The sequence below is a fragment of the Drosophila gunungcola genome, unplaced genomic scaffold (assembly GCF_025200985.1).
Source record: "Drosophila gunungcola strain Sukarami unplaced genomic scaffold, Dgunungcola_SK_2 000001F, whole genome shotgun sequence".
NCBI lineage: Eukaryota > Metazoa > Arthropoda > Insecta > Diptera > Drosophilidae > Drosophila > Drosophila gunungcola.
In genome coordinates, this window is record NW_026453197.1 from 11,460,677 (window position 1) to 11,483,246 (window position 22,570).

The following is a 22,570-nucleotide window of genomic DNA, read 5'->3' on the forward strand; positions in this document are numbered from 1 at the left end:
CGTGGCAGTAGGGCATTATGTGTTGTGTTGTACTCGTGCACTGGCGCACGACAACCAACCAAACAAAGGTCAACTCGACAAGTGAGTTAAATGACAAGGACCTCACCTTGCTTACCTTGGCCCGTGCGTGTTTGCATGTTTGACTCGATGAGGCGACCCCAAAAAATGAAACTCAACTTTGGCTTTGAATGTGGCGTGGCGTGCACCAACCATTATATGGCCTTTCGCTTTCAAAACAATGCCCCCTTCGAACCGACTTCGTAGTTCGTTGTTGCTTTTGCATTGCCCTTGGCCAATTGCGAGTGAATTTTGATGTTTTGACTGGCCATTCCTGGGGCCATTTGACAACTCTATAAAACCGGTGTCCTTAAACCCGCCCTCGTCCTTGTGCCCCACCCCCAATCCCAATCCCAGTCCCAACCCCCACTACCTAATAACCGTAATTGCCCGGAGAGTTTCGCGACTTTCGACTTGGCCACCAAACTAAAAGCGAAACTTCAAAGACCCGACTTGGCAACTGGAAAAGCGGAAAAGCGGAAGCCGTGAGCTTTCCCCAAAAAGCTCCTGCTCGCCAAGCTTTCGTCCTGGCAAGGCGAAAATGTTAATGTCAGTCATGGAGTTCCAGTCGTCGGATACATGTGGAACACAACGAACACAGCAGGAGCCTTTCGCGTCTCATCCCTCGAATACAATGCGAAAAAGTCTGTACAAAAAATAGACACAAAAAGAAAAACACCACTCTGTGCATAAAATATTACTCCAGAAAGGTGTAGCACAAACGGAAAACCTCAAAGAATACGTTTAAAATGGAATTACGGTGCGGGAATTGATAGAGTGCAGAGTGTTTAAAGATAAATATCAAGTGAAATAAAACGAATACATTAATAATTCATGGTCCTCAAATCACAGCCAGAAGCTTACTAGTTTGATAAGAAATTAAACGAAAATCATTAAAGATAAAGTGTACAAAAAAAGTTATAGCGAGTCGAATACTTTTTAGGTAAACCGCAATCCGAACAACTCAAACAAAGTTGACAAAAAAAGCTCACGCCCCTCACGTCTCAGTTTTTTCTCTCGTATTATTTGTGAAAGTGCAACAAACATATATAAAAAGAAAAGGGATAGGAGAAGAGAGGATAAAAGATAGCAGCAGCAGCAGGAGCAGCAGGGCCTGCAAAGGAATTGCTATCGTTTGGGGATTACGGAATTATCGGGATCCGTGCTCATTAAAATGGATTTAAGCCAATGCCGATGTGCTGAGCTGCATTTGTGCATGGGATTATCGATTGTAGTGCGCAGTCATCAAATTATGTTTGAACAACGCCGCCGCAACAGCGATAAAAGCAACAACAACATCACAAGCAACAACAACAAACACTGAATTGTCCCCTGACCCCTTTTTTGGAAATACCGTGACCCCCTCAAAAAAAACACACACACACCCCCCACGCCCCTGCCCGCGCGAAAAGGAGCAGCGCAAAACGAACAATCGTCTTATGAAACAATTGAAGCACCGGCCAAAGGAGCAAAGGAGCAGACAAAGACAAAAACAACGGCAAAGGATAAAGCGGAGACCGAAAAGAAGAAGCAGCACCACCAAAGTATACAAGCGAGAGCAGTCGTAGCAACAACAACAACAGCAACAACAACATCGCATTTTTAAACGGCAATACGCAAAGTAAGTGAAGCGTAAAGTGAGCGAGAGTACACACTCAAAAAAAAACACAGAATATATTTTGAAAAAATAGAGAATCTTTATTAAATCAAATTGTTCTTTGCTGTTCGAGGTCGATAGCATTACCCAGAGAATGAAAATAAAAGTACCAAAAAAAAAATTACATATTCAAATATTCTAAGAAAAAGATACTAAAATCGACAATCTATAATAAAAATAATAAAAAACGTAATAAGTAAGAATAACTTCCTGAGAAAATTAGAAAAAGAAAGAGATATGAATGAAAAACTAAATTCAATTAATGTATTATATATTTTAAAGAAAAATATGAATTCAATCCTTAACAACATAATTTCCTTATTCCGCAATTGGTTATCAGTTGAATAAAAGCTACGCAGAAAGAAAAATGTATAAGATTTTCTTATTTATTTAATGCTTTAACCCTTTTTATATTCAATATTTTTCACCTGATGTGCACCTATTGCAAAGAATTGCGTGAAGCTAATTAGGACAAGCCGATCACAATCTATAATAATTTTTTTTCTCTATGTTGAGAGGCGCAGCAGGTGAAGAGGCAGCCAAGTGAAGTGAAGCATTGGTAGCGTTTTGTGCAGAATTCTCGGCGTAATTAATGTTGTGAGTCTGGGTGTGAGTGTGTGTGTGTGTGTATGAGCGTTTGTAAACTAGGTCACTAGGAAGTTAGCCCCTTAGCGCTCATCCCCCCCTCAGTGCCACTTCAGCAGCAACTCTACGTCAAAGGTGTCAACTCGCCAAATCTGCAACCACACCTTAGTCGAGTTAGCCCCCTCTTAAACAAGCACCACCCACTTAACCACCCCTCGCACCACCACCCCTTGACAAACCGCCATGATTAACGCGCCTCAGTGCGATTAACTGGCAAACAAATTTGGAGTGGTTACAGCGGTGTATGTTTGTATGCTCCACCGACAGCATTTCCATTCAATAACCCACGGCACTCGTATGCAAACACTGAAAAAATGTTTTTGCTAAAAAAAGACTTATTTGTGCATGAAAAACCCTCATTCATCATCCGAAGAGGACAAATAGACTTTTTAGCCACGACAAATATGGCTTTTTATATTTTTGTATGCTTTAACAAAGACTCTATTTTTTTTTTAAACTTGTCACCCAAAAGTCACGCATTTTACATGTTAAAATTTATGGAAAAAAGTAGGTAACTTTTTCATGGTGTCATTAACATGGTTAAAATTAACATTGATGAACTGTTTCTTTGGAATCGAATTTGATTGACAAAGATTTCTGTGAAACCCCAGATTATGGAAGTTTTCGAAACAGTTTTTCTAGATTCGTTTATTTTCAAACACGAGCCATCAAATAAATTACCATGAAATGTAAATACATTTTTAGAGGGTTACTTTTTGTTAAATAAAACCATTTAACAAATAAGTTCTTAAATTTTAAATGACTATCCTGTAAGGGTTATGCGAAATACTAAAATAACGTATACGCAATGTGGGTACGAATTTTATGTTCGTCTACGAGCAGATATCAATCAGTACCTTTATTTAAGTGGATATTTCGCTTAGAACTATGCACAAGCTAAGTGTTTAAGAACCATAATAAATTATAAAACGTGCTGACGATAAAATGTGTATAAATTACAATTCATACTTTAAATTATTTTTTTTGTAAGTATGAGTGAGTGTACCTCTCAAACGCAGGACGCACAGAGATAAAGAGGCTTCCCCAACATAAAAGTTCTTTCATTTTTTATAGAACAAAAATTTGTGGCAGGAGCTTAGAACATTGCCAAAGGGGCTGCGGACAGATGAAGTGGGGGTGTAGACGAGTAAAAGCCATAAAACTCAGGCGCCGAAGCGCAAAATGCCCTTGCTCAGGACAAAAAAATAGAAAAACAACAACAAACTCAGGACAACCGAAAAAGGAGAACAACGCCAAATAAATACTGCTTATTTATTTATTTGTTTCGACAAATCTCAATTGAAACAAAGCTTAAAAGCTTCGAAATCAAAACTAAAATAGAAACCACACAGACACGCAGACAAATAAAGGAAAAACGATAGAGTGGGAGACAAAGAGACAATTACTATTAAATCCAAGTTCAATTCGATCCGTAAACAATTGAATTTGTTGCAGATTTGATTTGGCTTCATGTGGATTGCGATAACTATTTTCTGGGATTAGTGTGGGATCAGAATCGTTGCCCTGACCGCAGTTTGCTTCTTAATGAGTAAATTAACATGAAATTCTTTGACTAAATTCAAATGAATTCAAATGTCAGGGGAAATCGAATTCGGATTATTGGATAAATTTTATTTCTTTTAACGTGGAGAGTGAAAAATAGCATTTGGCTTTGGTTTGCATGTTTTTATTTCGTTTGATTATTTAGAAAGGATGTCGATTTGAAACAGACCTAAGCTAATCCAAATTGTCGTATGTATAATATATTCTACAAAAAAAAACAGTTTTAATGCCATTACTTACATGATTTTTATTATTTCTCATGATACATATTTTATCATCACAAAAAACAAATTTTACCGTTGGCATATAAAACTCAGCAAAGCATTTTTGATATTATGATTTATGCGAATGATGGAATAGTAAACTTAATTGAAAAGAAAAATGTAAGCAAAAAGTTATAAAAGATGCATAAAACTCATTTCAATTTTAATAATGGATTTGCTGGCCTGCAAGCTTATTTGGCTCTAAATTGGTTTATTTTCTTTAGAAATGTTTGCATACATTAAGACGAACACAAAAACAAGCTTTCACTAAAGCTCTTAAACCTTTAAAACGATATACGCATACATATATGAACAAATAAAGAAAAATCTCAAGCCTAATCCAGCATTAAGCAACAACCAAAAACATAACCCAAAAGTATGCAACAATAATACGATTTTAATATGCACGTTTTATAAAGTGGATTAAGAAGAATGATATGCTTTATTTAGAGTTGTTTGCATTGATTTATTGGCTAGAAACCATTAAATTGGCTAAAAATTTATGTCTAAAATTGAAATGATTGAGCATTAAAATTAGATATCTAAATCTTAATTGATTCTAATTTTTTGGCAATTAGTAAGCATTAAGCATAATTCAAATTGATATATGGTTATCAATGCCCTTCATATGATTTATTCACATAACATAAACTTTATATTATTGTAGTATAAGAAAGTTAATTGTGACCAAAAAATCACAGCTAAGAAGGGAATATACATTTGAAATGGATTTAGCTGACCCTTAGTGCCATTTATATAAGTAGATCCTTAAATTTGCGGTACAAAATCAAATTAAAAATTGTCTCATCAATGTAAAATCTAAAAATAATTTTCATATTTTTATTGCTGCCCAGTTCCACATCGTATCTCGCATACCCCATCGGCAGGAACACACCGAAGTGTATAAATTGCTTACGTTTGCCGATTTAGTCATAAAAATTGCTTTGGCACATAAAACGAAGCTTGACGCTCGCTTTGGTTTGGTTCGGTTTGGTTTGGTTTGGTTTCATTTCGCCTCTTACCGTTTTTGTTTCGTTTTCGGTTTCCATCGCTGGTGGGCTTGTTTTTTGCGGGTGTCCTTCTTATATTTATATTTCTATTTGTATTGCCATTTGTATTTGTATTTGTATTCCCCGATTTGTATTTTGTTCGCTTGGCAATTCGGTAATCACATTTCAAGCATTTTATTCGATGTCCTTAGATTCTGATTCTGATTCTGTTTCTGTGTGGTCCTTTCTTGCAGGATATGACAAGTGATGGTGCTGTTACGTTTTGGATATTTTTGCTTTGTTTGATCGCCTCGCCGCACCTGAAAGGGGGCGTGGCCGGGAGGCCCGATGAGCTGCACATCGGCGGCATCTTTCCGATAGCCGGCAAAGGAGGATGGCAGGGCGGTCAGGCGTGTATGCCTGCCGCAAGACTGGCGTTGGATGATGTCAACAAGCAGCCGAATCTGCTGCCGGGCTTCAAGCTCATCCTGCACAGCAACGACAGCGAGGTGAGTAGTGAGCAGTGAGTGCCGAGTTCGGAGCACGGAACACGGGCCACTGTGAACGCGATAAGCCCTACTTATATGTAGCCTCCTCTGGTGTCCTGTCACATACCCTTGGGTGCCACTTATTTTGTTTCGTTTTTGTTTCTCCTCACTGATGACTGGAGTGCTGGCTGAGCACTGGCATTCATTAGCATATTTCTCCAGGGGATAATGGCTTCGGGTTGGCGGACTGGGCCTGGCCTGTCTGTTAACAAAGGACAAACAGTTTTATTATGCCGCATTAAAGGGTATTGCTACGCATGTGTGTTCCACAAATTGAATTCGCCACCAATTCACCATGTCCAACAATATTTGGCAAACGTTTCGGCTTAATGACCGCACATAAATTGTAACTGAGGTTCGACCGAATCACGTTCGAACCACATTTCCAGCAGCAATTATATTGGTAGAGTTCGGTTAATCGGGTTTTTATGGGTGTGATTTGTAATTGATAAAAGGTATTTAACAATAAGATTACTGCGAACAATGCCACACGATCAATGTCGGGTAATGCTCTTTTTATGCGCATAAAAAGTATAAGTTCTAAGAAAACTATAAAACATTTGGCTTAGATATTTATTGATTATATTTATATATTTTTAACAGTTAAGAAATCGGAAATCTACTTTTTAAAAACTTGATTTGGAAATAGCTGATTCTTATTAAAGACATTTCACATTATTATGAAACACAGTAAAACAACGATTTTATAATTCATTCTTTGAAAAACCTATCATCAAACGACGAAATCAATTTTATTTCAAAAATTATTAATTGTATTTATTCAGCGGTCACCTGTACGCATTGGCATATTGAGCTTTATTTGTTTACATTTATAAATTCAAATATAAAGGTTACCCCTTTTATATATGTTGTTTACAATTTGCCCTTTAAATAGCAAAATAAAAGATATACCAATATAAATGAAACACCCAGCACTAAATCAACTTTAAAAAGTATCCTTTTCAGTTGATTTTGAAACTTTTGTTAGCTAATAGAGAATAGGCTATTAACCAAATAACCGCCATCAAAAAAAGCCATGTATCATAATAAATGGCCAGTAAAAGACGCAGTTTCCAGTTCCCCGTTTCCCAGATAACTGGCGCTATCAATGCCCCTTGGCGCGCTTGTATATTCGCTAAACTATTTTTATTCATTTTCATATTTTGCACATTTTTTGTGGGTTTTTCATTTTAAGGGTCTGCGGTACAGTTGTTGCGGTTTTGACTACTTCGGTTACAGTTTCAGTTACAATTTCGGTTTTGGCGGCTGTACGGGCCTGCCTATTTATAAGCGCGAACCTCATTAGTTTTAAGTGAGCGAAAGCTTAACTACTTGTTTTGAGTTTTGAATGAGGTCACTTTGCCCGGCCCAGCCGTAGCTCATCATTTGAGTTATTTTTATTCAAGGCTGCCAGGAGGGACAGACACTACACTACACTATACTACACTATATATCGTAGGCCACATACACAGAACACCACACCCATTCAAGGGCCAGATACAGATACGGACATATAGATAAGGACAGAGGCGGAGAGGTAAACTCAGTTCAGTCTCAGTCCCTGTTCTGTTCATATCTGCTCTGGTTAGTTCAGCTCAGTTCGCCTCGCTGGACTTAGTCGGGCGCGTTATGTTTGTGGCTTAGGCAAACAGCTTCCGTTAAATGCTGCATAATTAGTTGCCATCTCCAGGTCCCAGGCTGCCACTGTCCCTGCCCCCAAAGGCACCACCCCCATTATTTCCACCACCACCTTCACAATCCACGTCACATGGCAAACGACAAGGGGCAAAGGTCGCACGCAATGGTTGCCTTTGCCTTTGCCTTTGCCGCTGCCTTTTGCTTGACCTACTTTGATGTGTGAAATGTCCCAAAGAAGCCTGCTCAGGAGCACAGAGAAGCGAATAAAGAAATATAAACAAAGCAGGATGTTTAGCCAGTGCTAACCGAACCATCTGACGCCCTTCCGGTTTATTTGAAATAAGCTACGGAACTACCACTATTATTTCCGACAAGTGTCACATACAACATCGATTTCAAAATGCACTGCCACGAGCTTTTTCTCTTGCGTAGCTGACACTTTATTTACGGATAAGTGCCTTTACCTGTACCGCTTAGATGACTTAAAAGCGCTGTCAAAACTTTTGCTCTTAAAAAAGGAAATTAGGTAACTAGCTGTGTTTAAAACTATTGCGCAATGGGAGTGGGTGCTGTTGGCAGTTTTTGCAAGCTATAAAAGTTTATTTAATTAATTTGACTCGACGTATTTCTTATTTTCATTACTCGAGTACAAACATTAAAAATAAACATAAACAATTCAGACTGAGTAAATGTGTTTTACTTTAATCTACTTTCTTTTTAATTTTCATCATTCCGATTTCTGAAAAGAGTTAAAATTATTTAAATTAATTTTAAAATAGTGTAAAGTAACTGCAATGAATTTCAGCTTATATCAGTGTATATCTGCCAAATTAACTAAAAAATTAGCATACTCTACGCAAGGGGAAAACACAAAGGAAAACTATTAAACTAGAGCTAGGCTTAATATCGTGGCATGCCTTGAGTCCCAGAAACCCACACCTAAATCTAAATAGATGGGGGAGTATGAACAGGATAATACTTATGCATAAACAGGGACTGGACATGAAAAGGACAGGGAAAAAAACAATTAGAATGGTTGTTTACACGCAAGGCAAGTAAGAAATATGAAAGTTGTCGTCAGAAGCAGGAAGAAAAGGGGGTTTTGGGGAAAAGTAAGGAAACGAAAAACAGCGAAAACGAGTTTGCCATGTAAATGAATGAATGGGAGAATGAATAACTGAATGAATGAATCATTTATATGGTCAATGTGGATACACGTATGTACATCACTCCCACGTGAGGAAAAAAAACAGAGGATGGGGCACCCCGTTTTGAATTATTCATTGTCATGAATGAATCTTGTTTAATTGATAATGCCATGGCAAGGGGATTAATAAAAAGAATAATGGAAAAATATTATCCAGGTGGAGACATTAATAAGCAAGGGTATTGAGTATGGAAATAAAACTACTAACAATTCGTATAATAAATCAAGCTACAATGTTTTTCCACCGCTCTGAAAAATTTAAAAGTCTAAGTCTAAGCAACATTAAGTTACTCAAATTGTTTATAAAGTGGTAGAAAGCTAAAGCCGAAAGGAAAGCTAAGTTTAATTTTGTTTTAAAATTTAATTTTAAAAGACATTGGCAATTAGATTACACATCAACATAAGTGCCTGCAAGTTATTTAACAAGGTAATCCAGTAATCAAACCTAACCCTTTTGGCCATAAATTACAATTTAATACGCATCAATTGGTGCACATGAATCACAAAGCAAATTAATAATTTCAATAATTATCTTCGAATGAAGACAGACACATAAATTACAGGAAATTCGCTATTAATAACTTCTTAAGGGCCGTGGCTTGGCGTCGTCATAATCAATACATCCCGCCGGCCATCAAGCAAAAACCCACTTATGTATGAATATTTATCGAAGAGTGACGGCGAATATAATTTTCTTGGCAACTGGCTAATTCACTTTCCCAACCCATTCCATCCCATTTTATCTATAGTGTGAGCCCGGTTTGGGCGCCAGCGTGATGTACAATCTGCTCTACAATAAACCGCAAAAACTGATGCTGCTGGCGGGATGCAGTACGGTCTGCACCACTGTGGCCGAGGCTGCCAAAATGTGGAATCTCATTGTGGTAAGTGGCAGTTGCATAACGCTAGTCGATGGGCTGCATTGAAATTATCAAAATCGTTTGTTTTAGCTCTGCTATGGGGCCTCGAGTCCGGCTCTATCGGATCGCAAGCGGTTTCCCACTCTATTCCGCACCCATCCATCGGCCACGGTGCACAATCCCACCCGCATCAAGCTGATGAAGAAATTCGGCTGGTCTCGGGTGGCCATTCTGCAGCAGGCCGAGGAGGTCTTTATATCGGTATGTTTTGGCCTATAATTAACTCCGCACTATCCATAATACTATAATACTACCAAACCATTGCAGACCGTAGAGGATCTCGAGAATCGATGCATGGAGGCTGGCGTTGAAATCGTAACTAGACAATCATTTCTTTCCGATCCAACAGACGCCGTGCGCAACTTGCGACGCCAGGATGCACGCATCATCGTGGGACTCTTCTATGTCGTGGCCGCCAGAAGGGTACTATGCGAAATGTACAAACAGCAGCTATATGGCCGGGCCCATGTATGGTTCTTTATTGGTGAGTCATTAAGGCCTGAAAATCAGGAATATATTAATTGGTACCATAGAAAAGGAACAAACATGTGAAGGAAATAATTTATTTCAAAAACAAAATAAAAGTACAACTTAATTAACATTATTGATCAAATATTTGTAAAAATAAATATTTATTTAAAATTTGAATAGAAAAAACAAAGGTACTTTTCAGTTTGTTTAATTTAATTTATTTATAATAATGAACAAGGAAACTGCACCTCAATTCCTTAGTAAAGTTAAATAAACAATTTATTTAAACAAAATATTTATAAAGTGCATCAAGAGAAACTAATTGAAGTTAGAAAATATATAAAAGTAGCTTAAAAACCAAACCAACAAGTCGGCTACGTGATTTTTTATTTGATAAAAATTTAAATCAACTATGTATTTATTTGTATATTTTATCCTTTTATTAAATTAAACCTGGAATTATTTTTCAGGCTGGTACGAAGACAATTGGTATGAGGTCAACCTAAAAGCGGAGGGCATCACCTGCACAGTGGAGCAAATGCGGATAGCTGCCGAGGGACATCTGACGACAGAGGCTCTTATGTGGAATCAAAACAATCAGACAACTATATCTGGAATGACTGCAGAAGAGTTTCGGTAAGTCTGTCCTGGCTTGTTACTAAACATTTTTGCGTAAATATGCTATTGTTTCGAACAGACATCGACTGAATCAGGCATTAATCGAAGAGGGCTATGACATCAATCACGATCGCTATCCGGAGGGTTATCAGGAGGCACCTCTTGCTTATGATGCGGTGTGGAGCGTGGCTTTGGCTTTCAACAAGACCATGGAACGAAATAAATCGCTGAGGGATTTCACCTATACGGACAAGGAAATTGCCGATGAAATCTATGCTGCCATGAACTCAACACAGTTTCTGGGTGTCTCGGTAAGTTGTAAATTTAAATAATAATTAAAACTAGTGTTAAATAATATTAAAAATTTGTTTGTAGGGTGTGGTGGCATTCAGTTCTCAGGGCGATCGTATTGCCTTAACTCAAATCGAACAGATGGTAAATGGCAAGTACGAGAAGTTGGGCTACTACGATACCCAGTTGGATAATCTATCGTGGCTGAATACTGAACAGTGGATAGGTGGCAAGGTAAGCATAACAGTGGCCTTTGGAATATCATTCCTGTCATTGCTATTAGTAAAACCAAAAAAATGTCTGACGAAGATAAAAAACAGAAAAATACAAAAGATTCTTTAGATGAAACCGGAAAGAAACGAAAGTCGGCAAAAGATGGTAGTAATACTGAAGCATCCTCAGTTAGTTTTAGTCAAAAAGATGACGAAGCTAACAGACCACAATCTTCTTCTGGTCCCAAAGTAGGAGCAAAACCGAAAAAATCATCAATAGCTGTATCGGGTTCTGCAGCGCAAAAAGAGGCATTTGATAAGGGAAATTTGGGCAGCCAAACTGACATTGAAAAAAAGAAAGATCTAAATCAATCAACAGGGACTGGAAAATCTCTGCTTAAAAGTTCAGAAGATGAAAAGCCACAGACTTCAAGCGGAAAAGGAAAGAAACCCAAACCAGAAAACGCTGATGAAGGAACCTCTACAAGGCGACGTAGGGAGCCATTTGATTCATTTGATAAAGAAACATATCTGGCAGATATGATGGATTATGAGCGCTCATCAGAATTGGATGCAGATAACTCTGAAAAAAAGCAAAGTTGGGAGCCAGACAGTAGTCTCAGACGTCGATTTTCCAGCAATCAAGAAATCAATTCTGCTCTAAGTTTTCAAGGCGAGGAAGAAGAAACCGAAATCGATTCAACTGGATCTTTGACTATGCTAGGTAGTACCTATCGTCGATCAAAAACTAATGATGATCGTTCCCTGATCCTGACTGAAGTTTTCGAAATGGGAAAATTACAGGAGCTAAAGGATCAACAAGCGTTAATTAGAGATTTTCTTAAGCAACCCAGAACCATTGATGAGATAAAAGGTTCCAAGGTTACAGGAACTGGCAAAAGTCATGTTGACGAAATAAAATGGAAGGACACCTCTAGTGATGATGATGGTAGTGTGCCGATAAAGCACAGAGGAACCAATACAAAAATCTCACGTGCTGCTCAAAGAGTTGAGGAGGAAAGTCTGAAAAAATATGAAGATGAGCAGATACCTTCTCCGGAACCAGAAAAAGAGTTGGAGTCAAAGAGACCGTGGACTTTTCCCATAGCAGAGACATTTTCGGAAATCCCTGGAGAACGCCAGCCACTGGGAGAAAACCAAAAGGTACAAATAGGAAAGAGAAATAACAAAATCAGATCTATAGGAGTCAACACGGATATAAGCAGAAAAACCCCAGTATCAGGAGTCTCTCCAGTGGCTGAGGAACCCGACTTTGGAGCATACCACGATGATGGAAAACGGCGAGATATAGGCCAAGTCACTGATAAAGTGCAAAAGCATCGCAAGAAGTATGTTTATAAAACTGAATCAGATGATAACCCCATAGATATAGGACCCTTGGATGATCGAGCAAGGGAAATTGGAGTTAATACTAAAGTCCTACCCAAATCCAATTATCCACGAATATCTGCTGAACAATATAGTGGTGGAGGAAAGTTTAGGGACGTAGGATCAAACACAGATAAACATTACAAGCCCATTGACGATGGAACTGAGGTGTTCTTCATGAACCCCATTATGTGTGACAATCGAAAACTGAACAAGCTCATTGTGGATGCACCGCCGGATTATGGTCCCTACAAGATGCCAATGAAAAATGATAATCGTGCCTATTACAAGGGCTGCGAGTATCATTTTCCGGGAAGAACCGGATGGCGCAGACTCTTCTACAATAGAACACATGGAAAATATGAACTACGCCGTCCAAGTCACTATGTTTACACTGTGATCTTTGCTACTTGCTATATTTTATTTGTCCTGCTATTTTCGATGGCCTGGTTCGATTGCATCACAGACGTATCACCCAGAAATTCACCAGTGCTCAAGATGACCCAACCATCTGTAACTTTTACTCCTATCGGACCTCGTACTAATCCGAATACGATCGCATTCGATCCACGGAACAATACTGAAGTCATGGAAAAGTATGCTGGCATAATGGCTTTGTTGAACAAATATGGCGGCTCTGGACAAAGCCCACGATTTGGAACTTGTAATGCTTATGAAAAGTTCGGATATCCCAGCGGAGAGCCATGTGTTTTTCTTAAAGTTAATCGCATAATTGGCTTCAAGACGGAACCATACACTGATTCCGATGAGCTCGTCAGTGCCAGTCTTGACGAGGTTGACTTTGCGGCCTTAAAGAGCCTATTGGTGAACTCCACATCGGATGAGGATCGCCAAAACCGTACTTGGATCACTTGCCGAACGGATCAGGACAAGAATGTTCAGATTGAATTCCATCCAGAGCCAGCGTTCAGAACAGAGCACACTGATATTGAAGAAAAAATTGAGTATGTCATTAATAATGATAAAAAATCTTTCTTCGGCCCAAACGATCTTAATCGAATAGTGGCCCTTAAAATAAAAAATTTGAATGCAAATGAACGTGTCCACGTAACATGTAAAATGTGGGCCCGTAATATCAAACCCAACCAAGAGGGCTATGGTCAGGTTTCCTTCTATGTGCTTTTAGCTAACGAAAAAAGTCGAGAAAGGGTGGAGAAAGTGCTCAGGCATCATGATTCATTGTAATGCAAATTTGTATAAAATAGTTTGTAAATAAAATTGGCATTCAATACACAAATACGTTGGTTATATCACTGGTGAACAAGATTTTTAATAAATTATTTCGTATATATATTTTTAAAATATTTTATTTAAGGTTCCTCAAGATCGCACAATTGTCACGCATGTTCTACGCACCGTGTCCTTGCCATTATTTGTGTGCATGTGCACCATCTCCAGTTGCGGCATCTTTGTTGCCTTCGCCTTGATCATCTTTAATATATGGAATAAGCATAGAAGGTAGATGATCATCAGCATACAGCTGCACATTTCCGGGATAACCTCAGATCTTTTGACTTTCAGAGTAATACAATCCTCGCATCCCGTTTGCAATACGATCATGTTAATTGGTGTCATCATCTGTCTAATATCTGTCATCTTACTGGGTATGGACGGACGTTTTGTTAGCCCCGAGGAATATCCAAAGGTAAATTTTCTTTTTTCAAAAACCCCACAATATTCGATATTAAATTTGTAAAATTCTATTACCCATTAGATATGTCAAGCTCGAGCTTGGTTACTATCCACCGGTTTTACATTAGCATACGGTGCTATGTTCAGCAAGGTCTGGCGTGTGCACCGATTTACAACAAAAGCAAAAACTGACCCGAAGGTTGTACTATCAAATATTCGGAATTTCTAAGGATACACTAAACAGTATTTTGTTATTGCAGAAAAAAGTGGAACCTTGGAAGCTATACACCATGGTTTCGGGCCTCTTATCAATAGATTTAGTGATATTACTCTCATGGCAGATCTTTGATCCGCTGCAGCGTTATCTCGAAACATTCCCACTCGAAGATCCAGTATCTACTACTGATGATATTAAAATACGTCCAGAGCTTGAGCATTGTGAAAGTCAACGCAACTCCATGTGGTTGGGTATGTACCAAAGGCGCTCCACTTTTTACAAAACTCTTACTATAATGGAATATTTATTTTTTAGGTCTTGTGTATGGCTTCAAGGGGCTAATCCTGGTGTTTGGCCTGTTTTTGGCGTACGAGACGCGCTCCATTAAAGTGAAACAGATCAACGATTCGCGTTATGTGGGCATGAGCATCTACAATGTGGTGGTCCTCTGTCTGATAACAGCTCCGGTGGGCATGGTCATTGCATCGCAACAGGACGCGTCGTTCGCCTTCGTTGCTCTAGCTGTGATATTCTGTTGTTTCCTAAGCATGCTGCTGATATTTGTGCCAAAGGTAAGTCCTTTAACTCCTGTAAGAATAACATAATCCTAGTCCTTTTGTATGTCGTTTAGGTCATTGAGGTCATACGTCATCCTAAGGATAAGGCCGAATCGAAATACAATCCCGATTCGGCGATATCAAAGGAGGATGAAGAACGCTATCAGAAACTTGTTACCGAGAACGAGGAATTACAACGATTAATAACACAGGTAAGATAGTTTATTTGCAATCTACCTTGAAACTTAAAAATCAAAAATACATTAATAAAAAATACACTTTTCGAGCATTAATAAGTTTAATATGATTATTAAATATAATATAGTATTTATATTGTTTTTAGCTTTTTGTAATAGAGGCAACTATTAAGTATGTCTGGTGTTTTCCATTGCAGAAGGAGGAAAAGATACGAGTCCTGCGACAGCGTCTGGTGGAGCGGGGCGACGCCAAGGGCACAGAACTGAATGGAGCAACAGGTGCCGCCGCTGCCACCGTCACGACAACTTCGCAGCCCGCTTCCCTCATCAACACATCCGCACATGCCACGCCCGCAGCCACACTCGCAATCACACAAGGTGAGTAGAACTGGATCCATAAGAAGAGATCCAACCAGAATTCCCCTTTACCAGTTGCATGTGGTACTCGGTATTACCATCGTTGGTTTAGCTTGACGTTCATAATCGTAATGTTCTCAATTTTAATTAGAAATTTTAGCTATTTTCGTGGGCATTGACACAATTGATTAGGAACAACAGTATAAATGGAGTTTAAAGGTTATTTGCTTATGTTAATGCTTTGCAAACTTATTGTCAGCACTTTACGCAACTATTTTCATTGATGTAAGCTTTTATGCATTATTAGCACTACTGTTCCTTACAATTCTAAAATTACACAAATCTTTTTTTTTTTTTGCAATGTACTCTTTAATGACACTTTCTTGAATATGCATAAAATTTGTATCACGTTTCTAACAATCTTAAATACCTTATTTTTGGATATCCAAAATTTGTTAATTCTTTATACATTTATTTTTCAGATACTCATGAGCATCGTACATGAAAAAACTTGTCAATTTCCTTTGCGTGATAGGTGAATTATACAGAAAATATGAAATGCAAATAATGATGCTAACGGAAGATGGATTTAATAAAAAACGCGTACTTAATAAACTTTGTATCAACTTTAAGCTGAGCTAAATAAGTGAATTGGTAGCAGCAATTTTGTAGAATAATGAAATATGTATTGTACCTTAAACGTGTTTAGAATTAATATTGAAAACGAAATACTTTTAACTTTAAAATGAAAAACACGACATTAGCATCTGAACTAAGCGAATTGTTAGGCTTTAAAGTTGAAACACAAAAACCAAAAACTTTAGTAAGTCGAGAAAATACCTAAAAAAAAGATCATGTTAAAGTTAGTCATTTTTAAACGCAAGAAGAGAAAACAAATCGTTGTTTTTTTAGAAAATACTGTACTGTTGAGTTAAGCAAGTTTTCTGTTTGAACCTCTGTTGCTCAGTGCTTTCTCCAAGAGCTCTCTATAATTAATCAGCATAGATGAAAACCCCCAACTGGCGGCCTTCTCCTTATTCTCAGTTTTTGTTTACGTGTCTTTTCCAAACCAGGTCGCGGCAATACAAACCAAACTCCTAGACTCCGGGAATCAAACTATGGAACTCTATAGATCTCGACAGGGTATTCGGTTTGATTCCCAATATGTTAGCTAAGTTAGCTTTAGGCACTTTGTATAGATCCATGTGTGTGTGTGTGACGTGTAAGTGTGCACTCGATAAAGTTTTAATAGTTTACATTTCAGCAAGTCGTAAATAGCACAAATCGAATGAAAAGTCTAGCAAATATTAGATAATGAAAGGATATGTATACATTTAGCTTAGACTAGTGTAGCATCAAAAGTTAATATTATTATATTATGGATGGGTTAAGTGCTCAAGAAACGTTTTAATTTTTATGTACTGTTATACATAGACAAATTAAATGGTAATGAAAAATTTTTGAACCTACTGTAAGTTCTAAAATTGCATTTATAAAGTATATAAATTATACACAGGAAATGAAGAGAAACCGAACATAATTGAGGGCGTCGTTATATAGGAATTGACTTTATTTAAACTAAAACTTAACTGAAACCTATTGACAAAATAATTAACTCACTCACTTGCATAACATACTATCACTCACTCACCCTTCAACGAAATCAAATCTTTTAAATTCAATCTCACTCATATTCAATCAATTTAATAGAAAGGGGAAAATTCCATCACGAAAAGTGCTATAAGAAACGTACATAGACAACATCAAATTCCTACGAAATGAAAGACTTTAAAATCTAAGCCGTTAAATAAAATGGAAAACCAAGCAAAAGAAATGAATACTATACACACGATAAACAATGATTATATATAAAAATATTGAAATATATATATATGAAATTTACACATGGCAAAGAACATCTCTAGTACATTGATATTTGTTAAGGATCGTTGGAATTTGTAGTTTAATTGGATTGTATTTCGTATACATATAGGGAACGCTGTTAGGGTAGACGTGTAACTCGAGATCATGTATATTGTATATAGAGCATTTAGCTGCGCCTCCTTAACACTATAGAAAATTACAACCAGAAGCAACCGAATCTGCAATTGCAACAATTTAATCGACTTATGTTTTCAAATCCGAATCAATATTAACATTATGCTTTTGTCTCAAATCACAGCCGAAAGAAGAACTTTTAGTAAAGTAAGACACAGTTTAGCCAAGCTAATTGTTGTATAAATACGAGTAAATAGAAAAAGCAAAGGTAAAATAAATCCAGATTTATTTCAAACGAAAACACAAAAAAAGTGAAAAATTACTGTTAGTGACAAAATAAATATGAACCACACAAAATGGTAGCAATATGCAGGAAAAACAAAAGGTCAAAGTAAAGAAAAACTCGGTATGTTCTTATGAATGTAACATTAACGAATTAATTTAAAGTTTAATAAAAAGGAATAAATGAGAATTTTACTGAATAAAAACACAAAACAGAATTATTTAAGTACTGTATTAATGGTGGGATTGTATTTCTTAGTTAATATATAAGGGCGTACCTTACCTATTATTCTTAACTTCGTGTACTTATTCTACATATTTAAAAATAATGTTTATGGCTTGATTTTGTGCTTATTTTATTTTCTTTCTTTTTGAAATTTAAGAACTATGTCATTGGTTCTTATCTACTATTCATATATACGTAAATAGGTCAAGTAAGTCTCACTTTTGTCTCATTTGTACCAAAAAAATCTTTGTTAAACACAAATAATCAAACAATTTGTCCGCAGAGGTCAGTAAACTTTGATTTTTAGCTTCTTAATTTGAAACTGTCTGTGGGTTGTCAAAATATGCAGCGCCAAAAGAAAGCTGTTCAAGAAACCAAACTATAGAAATCATTTAGTTTTATTTGCAAGTCGGTTATTTTTTAGCTAAAGCTTAATGTAAAATGTTTAAATTTAAAGTGCGTTTACTTTAACTTAATCAGTCTTAATAATTTGACATCTTCCACACATTATTTTCTTAAAATGCAAATCGTTCTTAAAAGCAAACATTTTATTTTGCACCTCACTCGTGCTGCATTTTAATGAGAGAATCAATAACCTTTATTCATTAAATCAAGATTTGAATTGTTTATGCCATTTTTTTTTTATCTTATATTTTTTTCGATAAAGAATAAGTAAGCATAACCATTTAAAGTGCATTTTTATCTTGGATTTATTATTTCCTATTTATTAGGTTCAATCCTGGTGATATTTCTATGACCCATTAGTTGTCAACAATAATTTGGGGTTCGCTGTACAGTTGATGATATTCCAGATGTGCCTTTTGAGTGCACAAAGTCGACATCTTCTTCCGCTTATGTTGCTAATTTTAACCCCCAACCATTAAACAACTCCAACACACAGCTGGGTATTTAAATATAACAGATTATAACACTGCGTGATCCGATCCCCAAGTGCTGAGCTTTAAGCTTTAGTCGAATTGGTTCCAAGCCAACATATTAAGCCCGACTCCGATCCAAGCTCTTGCAGTTAGCGTTCTCAACTCAAACCGAACGGAGGTAGTGAAAAGCCCAGAAAACCGAACTGTTGAATACCAAAATTCCGAAATGAAATCCCTGGGAATTGTGAGTCTTGGCCTAATCTTGTGCCTGGTCGGCGGTTTAAGCCGAAGTGCAACGGCCAAGCTGGAGGAGAAGTTCTCGTGGAAGCAGCTGGCCTTCGATTGGCCCACTCCGGAGGCCGAGGCGGAGGCCAAGTCGAATGGCCACTACATTGAGGAGAACAACCTGCCACTGGGCGTGGAGCGCTGGCAAAACAGAATCTTTGTCACTGTGCCAAGGTAAATTACCGCATTTAAAACCGAAAACCGACAACAAATGCGTGGTTACCCCTTGTTAACTTTTCTTATTTAATTTTTTTAATATTTACCTTTTTTGTTGGATTTGTTGGTAATTAAATGTCAAGCTAGACTTGCAAAATCATCGAGCGTCAAGAGTGGAAACCGGTTTCCTCGTTGGCTAGTTAGCTTTATCATTTTTTTTCCTTTGTGTAAGTCTATTTTGCATTTGAAATCGTGGTTTCTAAATGCAAATCAAAGCATTAGGTTAATTATAATTTAATAAGTGAAAACACTTGACCGGAAAATTCTATGGAAAATAACTGTTCTCATTAAAGCAGAACTTTCAAAAAACTAGTAAACAAGATCAATTCATGACGTCATTACTTATCGGGACTTACCCACGATGCGCTTTATGGCGAAAAATACCCAAAAACAAATCCCATTTTCGGGAGATATGAGTAATCGAATTATCAAAACAAAAAACAACTCGCATCAAACCCTGTCAGGTATGGTCTACCAAAATATAGAAACCGAATACATTTAATTAAATTAAATCATTTTCCTTTATTACTTTTAATTGACAAGTTTTTAATACATCAAATTAAATTTCAAAATTGTTTATCCCCAAAAAAGTTCCACTAGAAAGCTTTGAGAGGTCAACAATTATCTAAGCAATGCAATCAAAAAACGCGATTTTAGAAAATATGACTTTAATCTAAAAAGCTAAGACTTTAATCATAAGACACAGGCCAATCAGTCTTATAATTATTACAGAAGTATTTACCAAGCAAGTGTGATCTAAAAACTTGTATACAAACCGGTTGATATACTAATGTTTTTGCCTAAAAATACTATTTTTAATCGCTAAAACTTTTTGTAGGTTTATTCTAAGTCTTAAATTTTGAAAGATCATCTTTCAGTCTAATTAAATTTTCTATTGAATCGTAGATGGAAAGCTGGTGTAGCCGCCACCCTTAATTACATCGATCTCAATTCGACGGAGAAGTCCCCGAAGCTGCACCCGTATCCCAGTTGGGAGGCCAACAAGCTGCCCATTGATGTGCAGCCGCAGGATCAGAAGACACCATCTGGCGGACGCCTGGATGCAGACAAGGCTCAAGATGCCGGCATTCAGCTGACGAACAACTCGACCATCATTTCTACATTCCGAATTCAGGTGGACGTGTGCGATCGTCTATGGGTTCTCGATACGGGTCTGGCCGACATCCTGGGCAGTCCCAAGAAGATTACACCCAATACCATTCTGGTCTTTGACCTAAAGACCGATACATTGGTGCGTCGCTTCACTATTCCGGATGATCAATCCAAGGAAGACTCGTTCTTTGCGAATATTGTAAGTTAAAATTCGCGACAGATGAACTCGAAAACTGATAAATATACCTCATTTCTAGGTGGTGGATGCCGACCGTTCGGAGTGCCAGGATGCCTTCGCATATATCCCGGATTTGGGCGCCTACGGCGTGATTGTGTACTCGCTGAGGAACGACAAATCGTATCGCGTGAAGCACAACTTCTTCCACTTTGATCCGCTGCAGGGCGATTTCAATGTGGGCGGCGTGAACTTCCAGTGGACGGACGGTGTCTTCGGCCTGGCCGTCGGTCCCATGAATCCGGATCACTCCAAGGACATCTATTTCCATGCTCTGGCCAGTACCAAGGAGTTCAAGGTTTCCAACCGAGTGCTGCAGAACGAATCTCATGTGACCGGCGGAGATTCCTACTACGACTTTAAATACGTTGGCGACCGTGGAATGAATGGCCAGTCCACCGCTGAGGTCTTTGATCCCGAGACCGGCGTCATCTTCTATACGCAGGTAAACAAAGACGCCATCGCCTGCTGGAACATCAAGCGTCCCTACACTCCGGACACCCAGGGTCTGATCGATTCCGACTCGCACACTCTGGTCTTCCCCAACGACATGAAAATCGACAACGAGGGCACCATTTGGGTGCTGTCCGACAAGATGCCGACGTATTTGTACAAGGAACTCGATCCCTCGGCCGTCAACTATCGCATTTTGATGGGCCAGAACCGCGATCTCATCAAGGGTACACCATGCGAAATGTGAGCAGTTGGATATTTGAATCTACACGCTGTGTTTGTGACGCGGTGCATTTTTGTATTTACAATATGACATTATTGTTTGTTAGTAAGTCAGCTTAATATACTATTTGAAACGTGATTGGTTGGGTGTGTCATGGAGTGGCTAAACTAAATGTCGGATTTCAGGAGATTGTCACCCAGTTGCACCTTCTCCCCGGGCTTGAAGGCGGGCATGCCCAGGTAGGGGCAAGTGGAACAGCGAAAGGCGTCGCCCAGATAGCACTGTATTTATGGGAATTCATGTTTAGAAAAGAAAGAAATAGAAAGAATAGAATGTCTTACATTTCCGCAGCTGGACTTGGCGTTCTCGGTGGCCTTCTGGCTCGCCTTTTCAGTATCCAACTCCTCGGCCAAGCCGCAAGAGCAGTTCTTGCAGGCCTTGCGCTTGCCCGTGGTGCTGCAGACGCGCAAGCCAGCCGGATCTGGCTTCTGTTTGTCCTCCTCGTCCAGCAGATCCTCCTCATCGATCAGCTCCTCATCGTCGCCGCTTATCTTCCACACATTCACAGCACTGGCGTTCTTTTTGGCAAAGGACAATCTGGCCGAGGAGCCCGTCTCGTAGCCAGGCTTCTCGGCGGTCAGGGCATCCGCTGCATCCTCGCGGCAGTTGATGAAGCCGGACAACTTTACCTCCTGCAGAAGACTAGCTGCCGGTCCGATGAAGGACACCAAGTGCAGCTTGCCACTAGGTTTTAGCATGTGCAGCAGTTTTACGTAACTGTCGGTCAGCTGGGCGCACTCTATCACGATCAGGTCGAAACTGGAGTTGGCATAGGAGGCTGGAATGCATGAATACTATTGATTTAAATCTGCCGACTCATTGGACTGGCTAGACAAACAAATAAAACACTCCGCACGCAACTTACAAAACGAAAGGCGATGCACATTTTCCACGGCCACCTCGCCCCCGGTGGCTGTTTTCAGTTGCTCCACACGCTTGTCCAGGTCAGCGCTATCCGTCCATATATAGAGGGATTTTTTCAGACCCTTGAATTGCTCCATTGCCACAGAATTTCTAGAATATCTTTAAGGTTCAAGCACCGCACCGCGATTTCACAAGTTAGATATGGCAGAACGGCAAGAAGCTATCGGCCATATCGAATGCCACAATCGATAGTATGCAAAGTGATCACTGAAGATCACTGTTTTTTTT

The 22,570-nt window shown here is 38.5% G+C and overlaps 4 protein-coding genes across 7 annotated transcripts; 3 read left to right on the forward strand and 1 right to left on the reverse strand.

Moving 5' to 3' along the window:
• Positions 1-625: 625 nt before the first annotated feature.
• Positions 626-17,950, forward strand: LOC128263344 (gamma-aminobutyric acid type B receptor subunit 1). Of its 4 annotated transcripts, XM_052998368.1 has the most exons (17): positions 626-1,678; positions 5,429-5,683; positions 9,317-9,451; positions 9,518-9,688; positions 9,755-9,971; positions 10,429-10,594; positions 10,656-10,887; positions 10,952-11,101; positions 13,805-13,947; positions 14,011-14,134; positions 14,204-14,320; positions 14,382-14,589; positions 14,654-14,910; positions 14,970-15,107; positions 15,290-15,470; positions 15,601-15,668; positions 15,932-17,950. In XM_052998368.1, exons 2-16 carry the CDS (start codon positions 5,432-5,434, stop codon positions 15,639-15,641), a joined length of 2,532 nt encoding a protein of 843 aa, XP_052854328.1. In that variant the 5' UTR covers positions 626-1,678; positions 5,429-5,431; the 3' UTR covers positions 15,642-15,668; positions 15,932-17,950. The 4 variants fall into 4 exon arrangements, with proteins under 4 accessions (XP_052854328.1, XP_052854329.1, XP_052854331.1 ...); XM_052998369.1 differs by lacking the exon at positions 15,601-15,668; XM_052998370.1 differs by lacking the exon at positions 626-1,678 and having other exon boundaries at positions 5,607-5,687; positions 9,323-9,451.
• On the forward strand, positions 11,109-13,775 carry LOC128263346 (uncharacterized). The gene has a single exon (XM_052998372.1). It carries the CDS (start codon positions 11,164-11,166, stop codon positions 13,672-13,674), a length of 2,511 nt encoding a protein of 836 aa, XP_052854332.1. The 5' UTR covers positions 11,109-11,163; the 3' UTR covers positions 13,675-13,775.
• Positions 17,951-18,935: 985 nt separating the features above from the next.
• Positions 18,936-21,496, forward strand: LOC128263348 (protein yellow). Its single transcript, XM_052998375.1, has 3 exons — positions 18,936-19,292; positions 20,241-20,646; positions 20,705-21,496. Exons 1-3 carry the CDS (start codon positions 19,060-19,062, stop codon positions 21,380-21,382), a joined length of 1,317 nt encoding a protein of 438 aa, XP_052854335.1. The 5' UTR covers positions 18,936-19,059; the 3' UTR covers positions 21,383-21,496.
• On the reverse strand, positions 21,394-22,497 carry LOC128263349 (anamorsin homolog). Its single transcript, XM_052998376.1, has 3 exons — positions 22,284-22,497; positions 21,700-22,196; positions 21,394-21,639 (listed from the first exon to the last, which is right to left on the reverse strand). Exons 1-3 carry the CDS (start codon positions 22,417-22,419, stop codon positions 21,526-21,528), a joined length of 747 nt encoding a protein of 248 aa, XP_052854336.1. The 5' UTR covers positions 22,420-22,497; the 3' UTR covers positions 21,394-21,525.
• Between the last annotated feature and the right edge of the window lie 73 nt (positions 22,498-22,570).